A 20,294-nucleotide genomic window follows, 5' to 3' on the forward strand; every position below is an offset into this window, starting at 1 on the left:
GTGAAAGGAGTCAGAAGATAATCTTGTTAGGGGTGCAGAATGTCTCCTTGGCTGCTGGGGTCTACAATGGCAGTGTATTAATGAATTAAACACAAAAGAAAATAAAAACTAATGATTTCTGTTTTTAAGAAGTTGGACAATATGGGCTAATGGAGACTCTGGCCTCAAGTTTTATAAGTCCATGTATTTTCACTTTGAAGATGTATTTAGTCATAGTTTAGACTCAAAGAGCCTGGAAAAAAAGAAATACTTTATTTAGTCTCTATTTAGCATTGTGTAATATGAATTTCTACATGACTGAAAAAGAGTTCCACATGAATCTTGACAGAACTTTACAGACATGCAGTTCTTCACATTTCTTCCTCAGCCAAATATAAAAATTAACCATCAACATTTTGATTAACCATTCAACCTATTTGAAATGTAGTGTTATGCTAAGCACTCCACTAGATCTAGCTAGTCTCTCATACAATTCTAAATGGGCCTTCTTTGGTTCATCAATATCCTGATTATTAGATAGCACTCATTTTTCTTATTCGAGCAAGTCTCTAGGTGTATGAGCCTGTCATACCAACCAGCTGTAACTGTTGTCCATGAAGATTTTCTTGAACAAAATGGGTGACTCAGTAACTCTTCTTGTCACAAAAATTTGAGGTGGAGTCACTTACCTCAGAATGCTTCTGTTTGAAAGAGCAATTTCAGAAATTTAGCATAAAGGAATAACTCTTGTGATGTTGTTGCTCCTTCTGATTGTTCTTTAACATTCTAAATATTCTTGGTATCCTATGCCATTTATTTCTGATCAAGAACAACAGCTAGGAACTGACTGTCTTTTAGGAAAACAATTTACTCACAGTTTTGCTTAGGAAAAAATCTCTCCTTCAGCTTTGTTCTTCCCACTCAGTAGCCTAGACTGAACACCTTCAAGCAAGAAATGCTTGCCTTCTTTTCTAGCTGCCCTAGAGAGGATACAGAGGAGATGTCAGTGTCCCACTCTTTGTATGTTCCAGCACATTGAATGACAGAACTTGTCCCTACCCATTCTGGTAGGATGACCCAATATATTGTACCAAATATCTTATGTGATTAATAATCAGACGGGCCCATTTTTTGAGAAATCTATTCCACTGGGGATCTGAACAGTCAATAGTGAGAAACTGGAACACAAAACACAGTTTAAGAGAAATTTTCTGAAAGCCTTTTAAAAGCAGTTTCCAAAAATGGTCTGGAACTCCCAATCTCCTCTGCTACTTTCCTTTGTTTAGCCTAGTTTATGGAAGTAGATTCACTGCCTTGCCTTCACTCTGTCTCTTTTTATTGATCATGCATCCTTTAAAAAGTAAGAGGAAAACACTTGGGGATCACAGCTCTGACTACACCTCACTCAGAGCTCTCTGGTGAGGAGACCATACTTGCTAGGACACACATCTCCATTTTAATATATGCATGCTTTGAATTAAACAGAAGAGTTCATTACGTATTTGCATTGACAAATATTTACATTGATTTCAGAGTACCAGAAACTGACACTCAGCAAATACAAATATGGGCAAAAAATGCAAGTAAGCATCTCAGACATCCCATTTTGATTTATTTTTCATGGAACATCCGTAGCTGGTCACAGTCCTGAATTCAGACTCTTTCTGTTCTAGTGGCTGATTCTTTATTCCAGGATTTAACACAACACTGTACTATGAAGAAAACACTAGTTCACACTCCAGCCCTTTCACTAAATGGAACAGAAACTGCACATACTCATTCCAGGTATAAAATTAATCTCTTCCAAGTGCTCACTGGACTATTAGCTTGGCAGTCTTTCAGCACTATGCTTTTAGAGCATCGACTCATTTCAGAGAAGAAAAAAATGAGTCTTTAAACTCCTGTTTACAGAATTGAAGATTTTCTGATTCTTTTTTCAGAATCATGATGATCATGACATAAAACAGGAGAGCTGTGTGTTTTATTCAGAGCAGAATGAGTTGCCTATAAGATCTCTATTATTCATGTGCATTTTAAAACTTCTGAATTTGAAAGGACCAATTTACTCAGAGGAGAAACATTATTGCTTACTGAACTCCACTATTTTGGTGACTGTGTGATAAACATTTATAAAAGATTCATTCTAAGAAACTCTTTTTTCTATTGTGTAATTCCCACATTTCTATTGCAAGACTAAATACTAATAGAGTAGTAACATTAAATCAATATGAATTTTCCCCCAAAACTGCTTGCATTATGAAGTTATAATAACACATGGTGTTCAAGAGCTTTAGTGTGGGTATTACACATATCTTTCTTGTTAAAAAAAATACAAACTCTAAGCCAGATTTAAGCAAAGGCCTCATACTACCTCCTTTGTTTGCTTGCTGTAATATGCTTTATTTAATTCACTACTTGAACATTTTTTTCTGATTAGCAAGTTGAATCTGTAAACACTTTCTCGTGTGATTAACTATGTATAATTGGCTGAGTTTAGTTATTGCTTTCACTAAGATTCAGTGACATCGCAGAGGGCAGAAATTGATTAAAGGGTTCAAGTTTTGCACATTGTATGAGTATACACTTGTCTGTTGCTACATGAAATAATGTAGAGTGCTCCTTGTTAAGTACACATTATTTAACAAATAATATAAACGTAAAGTTGGAACACAAGTCCTATGAGGAGCGACTGAGGGAACTGGGGTTGTTTAGTCCGGAGAAGAGGAGCCTCAGGGGAGACCATATTGCTCTCTACAACCACCTGAAAGGAAAGTGTGGGGAGCTGGAGCTGGCCTCTTCTTGCAGATAACTAATGAGAGGACTAGAGGGAATGGCCTCAAGTTGTGCCAGGGGAGGTTCAGGTTAGAAATTAGGAGACATTTCTTCTCAGAAAGAGCAATCAGGCATTGGAACGGGTTGCACAGAGAAGTGGTGGAGTCACCGTCCCTGGGGGTGTTCAAGGAAAGGTTGGACTTGGTGCTTAGGGACATGGTTTAGTGGGTGACATTGGTAATAGGGTGATGGTTGGACCAGATGTCTTGAAGGTCTTTTCCAACCTTAATGATTCTATGATCTGCCTGAACCATGTAACAAGCTTCTACCCTCGTCAAAAAGACACTCTTTATTTCCGCAAGAAGGTGCTAAGATATTTTTCCCCAATGCTCTGTGCACATGGTATGCACAAATGTGTACAACTGAGAGAATATACAATAGTCTTTTTTTTCATACATGTAGTGCTCCGTATGATCCATACCTTGGAGTCAACATTTCTACAGGACTAGAAGAAATCTTGGGAAGATAAACAGAAATTGACAATGGTTCACTTTTCAGTTTGTCACCACACAAGTGGCCCCTCATGGCTGTGGAAACCTCTAAAAGAAGAGAAGGAAATGGTTAAATCTCTTCTCACTTATCCAGGTTTTACACGGCCAGCTGTAACTTCACTTACAGATGCAGGCTTCGTGAGGAGGCACTGACTGACAAAACAGGCCAAGCTCTGCTCTGAGAGGCCTTGGCACCTTCCCCAGGGGGCTGGAGATGTGTGTCCTCGGCCACCACGTCCAAAGCAGTCCAGGGGGACAGCCCTTGGGCGCTGCCTCGGCCCGGTCCCGCATCGCCCTCAGAGGCCCGGGGCCGCAAAGCGTCCCCAGGTGTGGCGGGGCGGAGCGGGACCGCCCGGCGGGGGGGGTGACAGCCGCGCAGGTGACAATCAGCCCGTCGCCCTCCCCCGGCCAGGGCGAGCAGGCGTTAAATCGTGGGGAACCGCCTCAGGACCGGCCCCTGAAGCCTGGAGCCGTCGGACATGGAGCCCGTAAGTACCACGGCGGCGAGCTGAGGGGGGGACCTCGGGGTTACGCGGCAGAGCCCGCCCGGGGAAGGAAGGGGATAGCGCCGGGGCTCACCCCGCTGGAGCCCCCCGTGGCGGAGCCGTCGTCGCCCTGAGGGCGGTTTCGGCGGGCGGGCGCTGCCAGGCGGGCAGGGCGGCGGCACCGCGGTCCCGCTTCCCTCGCAGCGGCGCCGCCCGCACGTGGCAGCCACCGCGACGCCACAGCCGAGGCGGCCGGGGACGGGAACGGGGCCGTGGCCGCCCCGGGTGGCAGCGGCCGGCGGGGGCTCCCCGGCGGGAACACGGCCCTCCCGTCGCCCTGTGCCGTCGCCAGCCGTCAGGCGCGGGGAGCAGCGCCTGAGGGGGCCGGCTGCCGCAGTTCCCTTCCCCGCCGCAGTGTTGGCTCTGCTATGTGCGCCCGGGAAGTTTACTTTTGGTCACAACTTTTCGATATATTTTTTTTAATTGCCCCAGGACGCTATTTTTGTACTTCCTGTTAGGACGCTTCGGCGTTATGCATTTAGATGATGGTTAATTGCTGCCTTGGGAGGGCTTTGATAGCAGTAAAGGAAGTGTTTCCGTGGTGGAAGGAAAGCATTAAAACATACATGTTCATACACAGAATTACTGAAAAATTGACAACAGTATCATGGGCTTGCCATCAGGCATGTGCCAGATGATCCCCCACTTTCATTTTACCGCTTCTGTTCTTTCAGATAAAAATCTCAGTTTTAGCCGTTGATGCTCAAGTTTTAATGAGTTCCCCCAAAATGCCGTGATCCTGTGTTACGGGTTAGTGCTGAAGGCTTCTCTCTTCCTGCTGCGTGGAAGCATTCGTTCTGCGGGGCGGCTGGGGAGCGCCTTTGCCTCAGCTCCCTGGAGGCTGGAGCCTGGTTGGGCTCTCTCGTGAGGAAACTTTCAGATTATGCTTATTACTCATAGGTGAACATGACCTTTTCATGTACAAAGGTCTCAACAAACCAAAAGACAACTCTAAGGGAAGTGCAAAAATGCTTTTATCCTTTTTTTTTTTTTTCCTTTACATCCTAATGGATTTTTTCCTGGAGCCCTTTTTGCAATTCCTCTTGTAGCCAAATCAGCACGTTACCTTCAGAAGATTGAACCTCTTGTCTGTGAAATAGATTGTCTTAATTACACTGTTTCATTTGATGTGTGCTTTGGTTGGTCACTTCTTCAGTTGCTGTACAACTGCTTTGAAGGGCAATTTGAATTATCAAGGATTTTACAACAAAAAAAAAAGAAAGAAAACAACTGTGGTGTCTGGCTCTCTTATGGTCTCATGTGAATACAAGACTGCCTAGGGTGGTTCCTCAGCTATTGGTGTTTATTCTGGCTGTCATCATTCTAGCTTTTTCTGCCCTGTCCTTTATTTTAAAATTAGAAAAAGAGTACAGGTATTAAGTCTGGTGAGAAGAGTGAACCAAAAATACAAATGTGCATAGGTTTTAATGATCATGGCTACCATAGCTGTCTGTCAGCTATATGCACCAACACCAAAGGACAAGAAGCTGTGGCAGATAAATCACCAAATACCACTGTTCAAAGTCAGATGCCAAAGGTAGCTTTGGAAAAGTCTTCAATGAAGTGAACTATTAGGTGGCAAAGCAGACTGCTTGTAAGTTGTGACCATTTTATGAATGCTGCCAATGATCCCAAATATGTTGCCATTTCACTAACGTGGAAATCTGCATGTTTGAGGGAGGGGAAAGAAGGAGTAAGGCTGCAAAGCCACGTGTCTGAATTAGAAGTTATGTCTGGCTGGGCAGTCTTAATCTGGTACCCTTCTGCATTATGGTACTCAATTATTTATCATTATGCATCCTCCAAAAGATAGGGCTCACCTTACACATAAAGGGTAATGCTGACTTGTTGGTGATTCTTGTCATGGTTTTTGTCCTTTCTAAAGGAATAAACAAGTGATGAGCACAAACAAGTGAATTTTTTGGCATTTCTTAACTGGGGAAGCTTCAACTTTGCAGCTGTTTTGTTGTTGTTGTTGTTTGTTTTGTTTAAAAAAAAAAGAAACACCTGAAATAAAACCCAGCAGCTTGGTCCATGGGACCATGTTTATTGGCTGTACAATAGGTTTAAAGGGTAGAGCCTGTCAAAGGAGCTTCACACATTGGATCTTCACCTCAGCGGGCTTACTGGTAACAATAAACGGGCAGTTAAATAAGCTAACTGGGGAGAGGTGAGGCTTCTGCTTTCTGAGTGGATCTCATAGCTGATTGCTGACAGCTGTTGTCTGAGAAATCCGCATTCCTGAGCTCAGTACCCTTCTGCCTGGGCCCATCTATTCCTGCCCGTCCTGTCTCCCAACAGTCTGTCACCTAAGCATGATTCTTGTTCCCCGTAGCAGAAGTAATTTTTATTTTTATTTTTATTATTATTCTGTGCTATCAGGATGTGTTGAACACTGTGTTCAGAAAAGGTATCCTTTCAGAACAGAGAAGAGAAATCTCTGTTTTGGTACCTGTTGTTACTCTGGATGCTTCCCTCATCTAATAGAGGTATTTTGATTAAAATTAATGTTCACTCCTTTCATACCTTGCAGTCTAGAGAATATGCAGTCTCAAACACTTTATACATATTTATGAATTAACCCTTGCAGCAACTCTATGGAAAGGAAGCCTTCATTTTCCCTTCCGCAGAAGAGAGGAAGGAAGGTGCGCTGATGATTCAGTTGTGCAATGCGATGGCAAATGCAGTGGGAGCTGTGCAAGAAACCCCCCATGTCTTACCATTGGTTTACGCAGAGAGGATTGTGCCAAGCTCAGGAGCAGAACTCACACCCAGAAGTTGTGTTTCCCCCCGTTCCTCCTTCCTCAGGGGCCAAACCTTGGCTCCTGATTTTTTTTATTACTTTCCTTCTTAAGTACTCCACTGTAGAAGCATCGGATGCACAGGTAATGAAAGGAGTTGCCCTCCACAAAGGAGAAGCACCAGTTCCAGGCATGTTCACTCGTATTTAGTCTTTGTAGCTTGAAGCATTTTACAAGGGGACACTTATATCCTGAAAAACACACCTTGAAGAATAAGTAATGTGATACAGGGTTATATAAATCCTATCCATAAAGCATGGGTTTTACTAGGAAGCCAGACAGCAAGAAAAATACATTTAAAGTACATTTACAATTAAGAGAAAGCTAATACTAACACTTTAAGCTAAATCTTTGCCTGATAAAACTTTCAACCCTTTTATAATTATAAAAGACTGGTTTGCTGTCTCATGTAATATTTGAAAAGCTTTCTAAACTGCTCTGAAGTATCTAAATACTTTAGTTCAGAAAGTTAATACAGTGTCTTTGGAAGGTATGGTTTTATAGGTATGTTTCCAGAAGTTGTGATTTTTCTTTTTGCCTTTGTACTTTCTGAGCAGGTTCTGACACACACAAGTGAAGACACATCAGGGCTGTATTTTAAATAAATATTTGAAATACATGCAATATTTTACAACAACAACAACAATCTAAACTGGAAGCTGATGCCTCTATTTTTTTAATTTTTTATTTGCTTTTGTTTTCCTGCAGATGTTACAAGTAGGAGCTGTGCCTCCTGTCCTTTGCAGAACACACTGAAAAGTATCAGTTCTGCACCTTTGTACTGAAGTGCAGGTCAGTTTCTGCTGGCTAATTGCTGGGCCATTCCTATTGTAATCTTGTTTATAATCATTCTGTTTAAAAACAGCTTTAAATGTTATGCTTACATTTAGCTTCTAAAACACTTCTGGTGCCAAGCCCTCAGTAACATTTGCATTTATTTCATTCTAGTCCTGAAAAGCGTCTTGTTATTCTGAATATGATTCACATAGTTGTACTTTTACTCACCCCAGTATGCATAGAATTTCTCTTCGTGCACTTCTATGCCCGTTTTTTAGAGTACAGACATAATAAATTAGTATATTATATATGTACAGACTACTTAGCATATGATTTCATTGTTGGTGGCTTTTTTTTTTTTTGTCTATCCCATATTGCTTCATACTTCCAAAGTCAGGTCTTGCACCATGACTGGAACCAAATGTTACTTCCTAGTGGAAAAGTAATGTATGATACATAAAGTGTCAGGCAATTCATCAGGCGTAAGGAGGAGATGGCCCTAAGGCAAACAGTTTGCTCTTTAGAATATAATGGTTACTTAACCCTTTAACTTGTACAGCACGTGTAAAGAACAAACTTGGGAAAAATTGTTCTCAAGTTATTCATGTGAACCATGCAAGGAAATATTAATTCTGCACCTTGAAATGCTAGCAAATTACAACAAGCCTGTAACCCATCAGTGTCAGTGTGTACGAGCAATTAGTTTTAATTACAAAAACTGAACCTGAGTTTCTCGTGCACTGTGAATAGTTACCTTAAGTCTTTTAACATTATTAGTGGCATGTTCCCCAAATTAAAAATACTTGCAGTCACGTTATTTTTTATGATCAAAGTTCATATTATTATTGCATGTTTTCTTCAACAAGATATCACTTAGAGCTGAAATAAGTACTACTTTCAGTGTAATTTCTTCCACAGATGACATAAAACTGAAATGTATTATTTATAATTGTGTAAAGGAAAATTGGTACGCAACCCAAATCCCACTGGAAACCAAATCAGAAGGAGTTCTAGGAAGTAAAACACTAAGTATGCTTTTCTGTAGTGCTGGCCTTGCAATATTTTCTACTGGCTACTTCTTTTTTTTTTTTTTATGACAAAGCCACACACAAATTGGAGAGATGAGCACATTTTGTACAGGAGATATGAGGAAATTGCCCAGATAAATGTTTTCAAAGCCACAAAATAGACTAGGTGAAGTCTAGGGGCCTCTCTTAAACTTGGACTGAGACCTATTGCTTGCTGCTTGTATCCACAGATTCTTGTACCTACAATACTGTATGAAGAATTTTGAACATAGGTCAGAATTTTATTTTTGTTTTATTTTTATTCTGCCCTTTTGTGTGAAGGGATGTGCATTGATACTGGCTGACGACTTTTTAGCTAGTGTTTACCTACTGTTCAGTCAGTAGGTACTTTTAGAAATTGGTATGTGTATTTTGTTACATTATTTTCTTTGGTACAATATTTCAGGAGGAAAACTCTCTTTAACAAGTTGTTCTTTACATGGCTTCTGTTTTCATTTTTAAGTAGCTGTCTTAGGCCCTGCCAGAACAAAGTACTTAAGCACATGTGCAAGTTTAAGCCAAGGGACTGCTCACAAACTTAGGAGTTGCATGCAAATTTATGTCCCTGGGACCAGATCAAACCCAGTGAAACAGTCGCAGAGTTTACGGTATGGGTTTTGGATTAGAAACCCTGTTGATTTAGGGCCTGAGCAGGCTGTTTGGCTGAAGGGCAGCTAATGGGCATTCTCATTCCAAGAAGGTTAAGCCTTGTCCTAGGTCGGAAAAAGGGAACGTAAAACTGTTTTGAAACTTTTGCAGTGCTATTTTTGATAAACGTGTTGGACCACGGCATGGTATGGAAGAAGGAATGTTGTATAATACTAACTCCTAATTCCTAACTCCTGTCTTTAAGGAAATACACGGAGTGACTTTTTTACTTGAGCTCTCAATCCAACGACCTGTCTTTCAGTTACCCAAGCTTCACTAAGCTGGATCAAAGTATCCTTTTCCCTCTTTCTACAAAAAAAAAAAAAAAAAAAAAGCAATGCCTTAAAACTGCTCAGCAGAAAACCCGGAGCAACTCCTGAAGGGGTTAACAGCGCCGCGCTCCCGAAGCCATCTGGCAGGAGCTGTGGGTGTCGGGTGTGGCAGCTCCCAGGGCCGTACCAGTCTCTACAAGGGAGCTGTCACGCTTGTTGATTTATCCTTCCCTCGTGTCACGGGGTATGGATGTTGAAACTGCGGCTAGAATGTGAAATACGAAAAACACGAAGATTATGATTTAGTGTCTGGGGAGGCTCGTTGCTGGCCTCTGTTCGCAAGTTGTAAGCATCGGGGGTAGCTTGACACAGGTTACAAAATCTGGTATGTAGCGCAGGGGGAAAAAGGCAGGAGAGCTGTGGCATTGGGAGCTTCTGCATGTGTGCCTGCACAGCAATCAGTGACGGCAGCAATTAAATCAGACGGTGCTGATGATCTGTCTTGTTAGAGGCGCATTGGAGGTGCTTGTAAATATTTAAATAAATGCACTTGCTGGTCCTTCATTTGCAAATAAATAAAACAGATAGGGTAGATGAAGAAAGTAGGGAATTAACTTTCTTTACAAAAAGACCACTCGGTAATTAAATGATATTTTTACAGAGCTCAAATGTAAGCATCTTACTTTCATCATTTGACGCCTTTCTGCATCTGAAATTTATAGGAAGATAAGTTTATCACAGATTCACAAGCGTGTTTTTTATGATAAAACTTACTTTATTCTTTACTTTTCTTCTATCCTGGCAGTGAAACATTCAAGAGTTGCAGTAGTTGGAACAAAATGAGGCTGGTGGATTTTTGTCAGAATCTCCCCTGTATAATAAATGTTACCTAGTAGCCAAGTGGAACAAGTTGGTTGTTTCTTTGATGGGGTGGGTTACATTATTTTTGTCTCTTGAAACAATATTTTTTTTCTTACTGGAAGCAACACGCTGAATGTTGTTGGTTTTCTGGATGTTCTTCACTCTCTTTCTCTCAGGAAAGAAATCAAGGCATAACCCTCAGCTTGCAGAATTGTAATAAAAAAAAAGCCGTGGTCACATCTATAGCATAAAATTGATTTTCCTGCTTCACTTTGTCAAAGCAAAATGAGAAATATGATTGTGCTTTCATGATGGTAGAATACAGATGTTGTCACAGAAGCTCTTAATGCTAAGCATCAATGTCATATCCAGTATCTAATATTTTTCTGATACAGCATAATGTGTATAAAGTTTCATGGGTAAAGATCTATTCTTTTGGACTTACATTTATTTGGATGCTCTATTCACTATTTTCGGTAGAAGTCATACATTTTCAGAGTAAATTAATTCTGCTGTCTAGAATCCAGCTTTCGAAGATACTGCTTGTTTTATAAATATCGTAAAAGTTCAGGCCTCAATTTTATGTTTATTCTTGAATAAGTTCTGACTTATCCAGTTGCTGTGGAAATTGGAGTCCGATTCGTAATAAGTAAGTTCCAAATTAGGAATTGTAGTGGATCCAGGTACAAAGTATGCTTCTAGGAATAAAGGATTATTGTGCTGAAGTCAGGGATGCTGGTTTCCTGGTCTGTATTAGGATAAATCCTGTAAAGGACTATGTGGAACCAGTCTTGCTTTCCTTACCTTTATAGTAAAACTAATACTGACTCTGGAGCAGTAGCCATGGTAAATCCTCATTTAAATCCTTAATTAGGAAATAATGCAATTGGAGTTTTAAAACACTGTGTTTAATATATAAAAGAATGTCTACCCCCTCCCCCCCCCCCCTTTTTTATCCAATTTGTTTAGTTTGCAGTTAATTTTAAAAATAAATATCGGTCTTTTATTGAGGTATTTTAAATTTTATTTTGTTTGACAGACACGGTTACTCACACTGACAGCCGAGTAGTTCTTTTCATCTTATACACCAGCATGTATGATAAAAATGCAACAGATCAGTTTTATACACCCAGCAACATCTGTGAAACTACTCCTCTTAGAGATTCGGTGTCAAACGTGTTTAGAAATTTGCAGTCATTGCTGAGACTTAGGGTAGGATTGTGTTTTGAAACACTGCTTACGTTATTATGCTCCCTGAGATGTTCTGCACCTAAAATTGTATTGGAACCCACCATTAACCTGCTTCAAAGTGGCTAAGGAGCTGCTTTTCTGACACCTTTCCTTGTGTGCTGAAGTCTTTCTTAGCATTGCTTTATATTAACTTTGTGCAGGTATAGGTGATGTACCTGATGCAATAGAAGCTGAAGAGCAACGAAGACTTAGGTGTCAAATATGTGTTACTCAGTGGATTATCTTTCTGATTATCACTCAAGTCTGAACCTTGTTTGGTTTACCAGGTCATTTGATTTTGGTTATATTTGTTGGGATCTATACATAATCTTATTTTTGTCGTGTTCTCATATAGTGCCTTCTGAGCTCATACACCGTAACTGTCTGGAGTAGTCTGGTGTAGTGGAGTATGGAGCCAGTAAGACTTCATTAAAACAATATCCTAGTGGTTTGTGGGTTTTGCTTTGACTTTTTTTTTTTTTTTGGTGGTGGGGGGGAGGATCTTTTGTTATCTTTGCTTTTTGAAGATTATAATATCATAGGATCATAGGTACTCCTCAAAAAATATGTAGATTTGGACTAGTCAGGACATCTGGAGAGAGCCTGAAGTCAGAGAAAATGGATCAGCTCTACAAGGCCATATCAGGGGGTGACAGGGGGGAAAAAAAAGGTACAACTATATGAATTTCTTATGTATGTATAAGAGGAAATGAATGAGATGGTGAAGTGTAAGATCACACAATGATGTGCTAATAATTAATATCAGCCTGTCCATCATCTTTCGTAAAATGTCTTTTAACAAACAAAAAATCAGCATTTTTCACAAAGTGCAGCTCAGCTGTTGTTATCCTGCTGCCCTGCGATATGCGTGAGAGCAAAGGGGGTAAGAAAGTGGAGCGCTTCTGCTTCGCTTGGCACCTTTGCAGTTGTGTGTGTGACTAGAAATAACGTGTGCTCTTATGTTTATGAATTATTTTACTTGAGTCTTGTCGTGATCAGGCTGTGGCTGCATTTTAATGTCCGAAGAGTGCTTTCCCAGTGAGTACGGGCATGGGAGGCTGAGTACCAGGCTGCACTGCTGTTTTGCATCACACCTGCCTGCAAAAATGAGATCAGCTTCTCTTCTGTTTATGGATGCCTTCATTTAGGAGATATGTTGGAACAAGCTAAAAGTTGTCATAGAGCAGAAGGATCATTCCTACCAGCAGCAGAAAGCCCATGGGCTCACGGTTTGAAAGGTTTTTTTAATTATAGGAGAGGAACGAGGCGCACACGCATAAATTCAGACACGCCGGAGGTCGGTTTTCCAAAATCTTGCCAGGAGTGGTGTGGTGCAGAAAAGGCAGCTGTAAAAGGCTCTTCATTTGGTAAAACACAGCAATGTATAAAAATCAATAGAAGAGTACTGATAATAACCGCTTTGGCCTTTGCCGTTTTTCATGAACGGAGTTTTGATTTGCTCTCAGTGACAAATAAGGAGACCTGAAGTACTGACCAGGAATAATCACGTTAATAGCACTCAGCCCATAGCGATCTCCAGTGTTGGTGTCGTGGGTTCGTTGGTTATGGTGCCACAGGCTCCTGTTTCCAATCTACTGTTTCAGCTAACCCAGTACTTTCCAAAAGATTAAAACCTCTGGGAAACAAAGCTGGGGGGTGTGGGGCCAAAATGATTAATTTACATGAATGCTAATAGGATGTTATTGGTTATTCTTTCCCTCAGTGCATATAATTGGATATTTTTTCTAGTATAAAACTTTGTGAACAGAAAGACATGATAGTAAACATCACAGAAGTTGAAATTTCGAGTTAGATTTCCAAAGGAATTTTTTCTGAAACTTCTTACGTGTGTTGGTGTTCATATAGTCACACAACAGAGTATGAATCTGAGGCCATCAAAGCTTTTATTCTCCCCAGATCATCAAAGATGATTTGAGAGCACTAATGGTAACTTTTACCTAAATATCAACCTGAACTGTAAAAAATAAAATTTGAAGATATGTGAGTGCAGTATTTGAGGAAATGCAACACATTTTTGAAGAGCTCTGTTTCAGATAAGATAAATAATTAGAAATACATTTTACTCCATTTTATGGGGTTGGTTTTGATACTTTAGTCAGCTCTCTGCCTCACCAACCAAAAGTAAAATATCTAGCACACTTTAGGAGGAGTGATACCTTTTCTAGTGTTTTTTTTTCCTCTTTTTTTTTCTGTTATTTTTTTAAAAAACGGTGATATATATGGGAAAATTCAGTAGGATGCAAGCAGAAAAGTTTTTGGTGTCAAAGACTGCATACTTTTCTGAATCTTGCTCTATATAGCAAAGCAGCTTTATTTGTGCAGGAAAAGGTAAAGGTTGTTTCAGAACGTGAGTTTGTCTCATGCAAATGACATGCAGGGCCATGAATATTTTTTTAACCCTTCGATCATTTGAGTCTTTTGAATTAATCCTGTTTAGTTTATTCATCCTTTATAAAGGCAGCGTTTTAATCACATGCTTCGTTTGGAACATCCATTTATTATTATTTTTCATAATGATGCTAAAAACAACTTTTGTTGTTGTTTAGATTACGTCTGTGGGAAAATATACAGGAAAGTATAGTATATAGCCTACTTCAAGTCCAAACATGATTGCTAACGTATATACAATTAAATGAAACACCTTCAAGATTTGAATCTAGCCTGTCAGTTGGTTGCCACATTACAATAATTTAAAATCCATAGCCCTTCCTCGGGTCGGTTACTATTAATAATCCCGAATTTGATGTGAAATTAAGCTTTGCTGCTTTGTTTTTTGTTTATTTGTTTGGTTTTGTTTGAAGATGCAAATTCATCCAAACTGAGAATTCCATATATTTTTGAGGAATAGCATTTCTGTCTTGAGTGCAGGCTTTTGGGAACTTCTGGTGAGCCGTTACGTTCTTGACCACCGTGATAAATAAGATTCGGGTTGGAAACTACTTACTCAAACTGGAACTATTCCTCCATTAAATCAGTGAAATTGGTCCTCTGAGTGGCTGTTCGGCGGTGTGGATAAGAGATTCACAATCTGCCTGAAAAACCACATGCATATTTTCCAAGAGCGTTATATATTAGCTCCTGTTCGGTCAAGCAGTTGCTTTTTGTGTAGCTAAATCTTCCTGCAGTTTAAGGGAAATACAATATTCTTTGCTTTTTGCCCTGAATATTACGTAGGAGTTGTGTCTGCTGTTAAATAGCTTTCATTCTCCTCCCAGCTGTAGCTGTATTTCTATGAAGAGTGAAATGATCCTTGTATATCTCTTTCCTCACTTGCCATGCAGGCGGGGGGGGGTTAATGAATTGCTTGTAAAGGAGTTTGCAGTGCTTACATGAAGTGCGCTGCTGCGGAAGTATGAAGTTATTTACTTTCAAGATGAATAGTTCTTTAAGAGATGGTTTAAACAGTCTGGCTAATATACAGGACGTTAAGTCTCTAAAAAGTCATTGTACATATCATTTGAAACAGCATAACCCCTCCCTCCATCTTAAGTTTATAGCAATAATAAGCTTTGCAGATGCTTTTCCTGGGAATTAAGGACCAGCTGGGGTAAACAGACCTCAAACTATCCTCTTAGCCAGTCATTAATCTTCAGGGAAAGCCTGTGCTTTGATCGTTATTGCTAAAATATGCCTAGTGCAGCCTGGCCTCACATGCCAGTAAAAGCAAAATAGTATTTTGCCAAAACATGAGCATTCTTTTGTTTTTTCAAGTAGCCCTGTGTCTTGGACTCATTTTTCATGTGTGTAAGCATGTTTGTGTGTGTGTGCACACATGCAAACAGGCACGAGGGGATGAGTTTGAAAGCTGCTGGATTCGTTCTGCATTTATACCACTGTAAACTGCGTGAGTTCTGACTCGACACTTTGCTATCAGTCTTTGTCAGTTTTGGTTCTTCTCAAAGCTGTGTCTTGGACCAGATATCTTTACTTCATGCAGTTGCATAAGTGATTTTTTTAGTTATTTTTACAAGAAATGTTTTATCCAACAATGACCTTATGGAGACCTACTCTAAATTTTTCCCTGTGGCTCTCACCAAGGACCACGAAGAGTCAGAAGCGTGCAACATGTTGCACCCCAGCCTGTCCTGCCCTGGTGCAAGTTGCTGGGCAGCACGTGCTGCTGCTGCTGGTACAGTACATTAAACAGCTAACATCTTCTACACCAATTATTTTTTATGCTTTTGGAAGGGACTTGTTGCTGTACAGTGTATCTACTAAATAATCGCAGATTTTAGAAGTCAGGGTGGTACAGTATTTCTGCATGCAGGTCACAAAGCTGAAAGTACAGCCAGCAGTCTTCCTAAACTTCCAGCTTTTGGTTTTCCTGAAATGTTACAAATACAGAGCTCTGCGAGATAGGAGAATAACCCTGCCTCCACGAATTAGCTTGCCATGTGTTATGTATTAGACAATGAGTGTCATCTGGTCAAGAACAAGAAAACAATGTGCACTTCAGATATTTGCTGCTTTTTGCAAACATACCTATATATTTAATGTTTCTAGTGTTAAAATGGTTAAGTTTTGCTGAAGACAGCAATTCTCAGTGCATTTGTACAAATCTGAAACAATGTCGGTATTCCTTGAAGGAAGAAAATTCTCTTAACTGCTTTCCGTAGCAACTCTCTATTTGGAGGAGGGGAAGTTATCTGCTATTTTGTTGTCTATCAAAAGTGAAGGTCGTGCAGTGCCCTGTTGCATGAAACAACGGGCCATGTAGGAACATACAAGAAGGTGCAGTCACATCTGGGGAGTTTACGGTTGAATTGGGTTGAATAGAATCAGAAAAAGAGAGCTGATTTACAACCTGTGTCCTTTGCCCTAAAAGAGACTTTTGGATCTTCCCTGCTACCTCCAGTGTGGATTGTCTTTGTTCTGTGTCCCCCAAGGGGAATCATCAAAGTAGCAAAAGAAGGAAATGATTCCTGTATCTTCTTGCCAACTGCGTTTTCCCTATTTTACTATAAATGAGCCCCATGGAGGAAGTGGAGAGGCGGAAAAATCCTTAAGCACCCTGAGCAAACTCTGCAGTGGCAGGGCATGAAACGGGCTTGTCTTCGAGAGCCCTGATGGACCTTCTTGTGAGGAGCAGGGGCAGCGGGGATGGAGATGGCTCCTGCTAGCAGATGACTGGGTGTAACCAATTACTGAACGGTGTTGTCGGAGATAAAAGTACAGCGTGTACAGCATATGTAAAAGGAATTCAGAATCCTCCTTTGTGTTTAAATCAAATGTTTTAAATGGCAAGAATTCACCACTGATGCGTTGCCGTTAGCCTCAATGGGCAGACTCCAGTTGCACTTCATTTGCTACCAGTGCATGTGTGATTTTTTTTCTTTCACTGTTTTATGATAGATATTTCAGAAAACAGTATTGATGCAGTTGCTTGATCTTACGTCTTAGTACCAGTTTTGTTGTTGTTGTTTTTCTGCAAAAATTGGCTTCTGACCTTTCCATTTATTGGTCCACCTTTAACCTCGCGGCTTTCTGATGGTCTTTCTGCTTGGCGCTGTTTTCCTTTATGCAAGAAGAGAAACTGCTGCTAAAGTGTGGCAGCAATTAAATGTTGGATTATTTTCTGACCAGTTCTTGGACTATTTCTCATGTATTAAGGAAACAGGCAACTGGCATTATCAGTTGCAATTTCTCTTAGTATTTCAGCTCAGGTTGACTACTTCTCCTTTAAAAACTCACTTCCCCTGCATAGTGATAGACTGTGCCTGTGAGCTTTTATCCAACTTCTCTGCCTCTACAGAAACCTCAGTTAGAGGAGATAAGTAAATCAAGGTGGCCAATTTAAATTAATTACAAAAGCTGCACCATTGTTTAGCCTACTTCCATCATCCCCTCGCAGTTACTTTGAGTTTCCTTATTCGTAGACACCTCTGGATGTCTTTGGCCTGGAAAGTCATTTGAAAATTTCAGTCTGTTTCCTGTGCTACAGGAAAACTGCTACATGTTCCCCTCTCCACAGAACCATTGCCAGCATTTTTTGTTTGCTTCCTAGCAACTGCCAATTTGGCAAAATGAATGTGTGGGACCTGGAACTTTCGAAGCTGCAAGAGATGCAGAAACAAGGGTCTGTTTGTATCGCATGGGTATGTTTTATAGGCGTTTCAATAGCAAAGAGGTGTCAGTGTCACCGGAGTGCCAGCATGAGAGATCAAGGAATAAATTTTCAGGGCAAAAGATATCTCCTCCCCTGTAAGAACAGCGTTTGCAGAAGGGGGCAAAGATGGAGTGAAGAAACCACTAGCATGCAGTGTGCAGCACCATTTCTCTGTTTAACTAATGGGCTTCAGCCTTTGTCCTGCTGCAGTCAGAAGTGTGAATGCAAATTTAACTGGTTTTAAAGAGCCGCCTTATTCACATACACAGTGTTTTCAGTGAAGAGCTCATGGCAAGATAATCATCTGCATATAAAGCTGCCTGCTCACTTGAGTTTTGCAGCCCCCCCCGAGCTCTGTGCATCCTCTGTCGTGTTATATTTTTGGTTGAAGCACGGTCTGAGGCATGTTCACACTAGCTGACAATAGCAAGGACTGCAGCATGCACGTGTAGGAGCAGTCACACCTCTGGCGTATCCCTCTCTCAAGTGAGGGAAGCCCACGTTGTCCATATGGTCTTTGCCCTACTTTTCACTGTGAAAAGAGGTGTTCTGTTCCTCCCTCCTTAACCTCAAAGTTGCATGGGTCACTGTCTTTGTGATCTAACCCGTCCTACTTATAAAATTGCCTGGTGTTTGTCAAAAAATAAAAATAAAACAAAATTGTTTTCCTTATTCCTTCTCTCTACTTGCATAGTCTGCAGTCATGCTTATACATATTATTTCTGATGAGAACCAGGAAGCCACTTGCTTTGCACTCAGAATTTATAACTGAATGTTCCTTTTTTGGAGTGTTTTGTCTCTATAAGCACATTTAAATTCAAACATTTGAAACACCCGATTGGGTTTTCTTTTCGAATGTTGGAAACAAGGTATCCCCTGGCTGAGATCTTGTACAACACATTTCAGCCTGCAGCAAGCTTTTCTCTTTAAGCTGAAGTTTTAGTAAACCCTCAGAAAATTGGGTTTATAATTGAAATGACAGCACAGCCCTAATTGTAGCACTACTGGCACACCTCCATAACCAGAAGCATACATTGCTGCAATTTTTTAAGAATAAAATTAATCCTTAGTATGCTAAGCAGTGGACTTTATGCTTCCTGCTGTTTTGCTAAATTTGATATTTTTTCAAAAAATCTGAAAATTGTAGAATTTTCAGTATTGAGGATGGATTAGCCATCTCCGCAGTTGGCATAAATTGGGGTGAATCAGCTGGCTGCAGTGATGTTGTGCAGATTAGCCTGAGGTGATAGTGGTATAATAAATCCAAAAAGTGTGAGTTTGTAACGTATAGGGAGGTTGTGTTCTCAAGTGGTATAGGTGGGTATATTTGATTAAGTTCTTGCATACAAAAATGATGAAAGTGGCTGAAATTTCCAAGTCCCGTTTTGAGAATTTAACTGGAACCTCACTGCTTAAACATTGGATGTGCTTCCTCTGTACTAGGCAGCATCTCCTTTAGCAAGGAAACTGGGCCAGCTTCCTTAGAGCCACTTTATGCAAAACCCTCTCTCTTCTGTCAGTTGTTGAATTCAAGAAAAATAAAACTGTTCTTTAAGAATTTGGATTGTGCTCTTGCATTAGGCCCTGGTAGCGTGATGCTGGGTGGTGCCCAGCACGCTGTGTCCTGCTGGCCCGATCTTTATCCTGCATAGTAAGAGGTGGAAGGAAGAGGAATAGACTGGTGTAATCTTTCTTCTCATGTACATCTTGTGATATTTGCTAGCATTCAGAGTATGCAACTCTTTATATAATCGCCCGTAATTCTTTATGGTGTAACACACCTAGCCTTGGGACTCCGGGTCTTTGTCAGGAACGTAATAGCATATTAGATAGTCCTTGCTGTTTTCGGCTGTCAGGCCTGACAAGTGGAGCAGGGTATCACAACAGTCGTACTCTGACAAGTGGAAAAAAATGAAGTGCTTCAAAATGGCTTGCATTCAGCTACCAGGCACGGCCGCTGAAGGCAGCTCAGGGGGCTGTGCTAACAGTTCTCACCTGGCCGGGAGCCTGGCCAGGCTGGAAGAAATGGGCAGCCTTCCGTGCCGTGCCAGGACTGCCAGCACTTGCCTCAGGACTCGTGGCCCTTGCTGCCTACCTTCTCCACCACTGCCGGTGGGAAAGCTTACGTTGCCTCTGCCTCCAGTTTGAGGAGCAAGGTGCAGACGCGCCCAAGCCTGACCCTACGTGGAGCCTACACGTCTGGCAGAGCTTTTTTTGTGGGGCCAACTGTGTCCCAAGGTGCCTACTGCGCAGCCACCAGAATTCAGCCCTCCGCTGTCCTGAGGGACGCGTCGGCAGCACGAAGGCCTTGTGAGCGGCTGGAGGCCTGCTCTGACGGGGCCGTGAGGGAAACTGCAGACAGGGTGTTTCCAGGAGATACGTGGTGCTCCTGTCCTAGCAGGGCTTCTTCAGGCCCCGGCTGAGATCAGCCTGTGAGAAAGAAACCTGAACTGCAGATGCTGTTGCTCATCCTGCCCTTGGTGTGTGGACTGATAAACATTTTGTCATTTAACGGCTGGTAATCTAGGACACCTCACAAGTATCCCCTTAAAAGTGCACATAAATGACAGTTTAAATTAATGTGCTTAGCACTTGAGGCAAACCTACTTGTATTTAGCAGTCTAACTGCACAGTTATTAATTTAACGCTGCCTTGCTTAACATT

General features: G+C 41.1%; 1 protein-coding gene and 1 long non-coding RNA gene across 3 annotated transcripts in view; one reads left to right on the forward strand and one right to left on the reverse strand.

Annotated features, from left to right (window-relative positions):
* Positions 1 to 791: 791 nt before the first annotated feature.
* On the reverse strand, positions 792 to 3,567 carry LOC106043355 (uncharacterized). Its single transcript, XR_001211637.3, has 3 exons — positions 3,428 to 3,567; positions 3,233 to 3,350; positions 792 to 959 (listed from the first exon to the last, which is right to left on the reverse strand). It is a non-coding gene; the product is annotated as an uncharacterized lncRNA (long non-coding RNA).
* A 62-nt stretch (positions 3,568 to 3,629) lies between these two features.
* The window catches only part of BNC1 (basonuclin zinc finger protein 1), a 76,298-nt gene continuing 59,633 nt past the window's right edge, over positions 3,630 to 20,294 (forward strand). Inside the window, exons 1-2 of one of the 2 annotated variants that reach the window (XM_067003890.1) lie at positions 3,652 to 3,790; positions 7,357 to 7,440. Coding sequence is in view for 1 of the 2 variants with exons in the window: in XM_048071977.2 (XP_047927934.1) it covers positions 3,782 to 3,790 (9 nt within the window). In the remaining variant the exon portion in view is untranslated. Of the gene's footprint in view, positions 3,791 to 7,356; positions 7,441 to 20,294 lie in introns of both variants that reach the window. The other variant, XM_048071977.2, reaches the window with a different exon arrangement.

This window comes from Anser cygnoides, chromosome 11 (assembly GCF_040182565.1).
Source record: "Anser cygnoides isolate HZ-2024a breed goose chromosome 11, Taihu_goose_T2T_genome, whole genome shotgun sequence".
In the NCBI taxonomy this organism is placed as follows: Eukaryota; Metazoa; Chordata; class Aves; order Anseriformes; family Anatidae; genus Anser; species Anser cygnoides.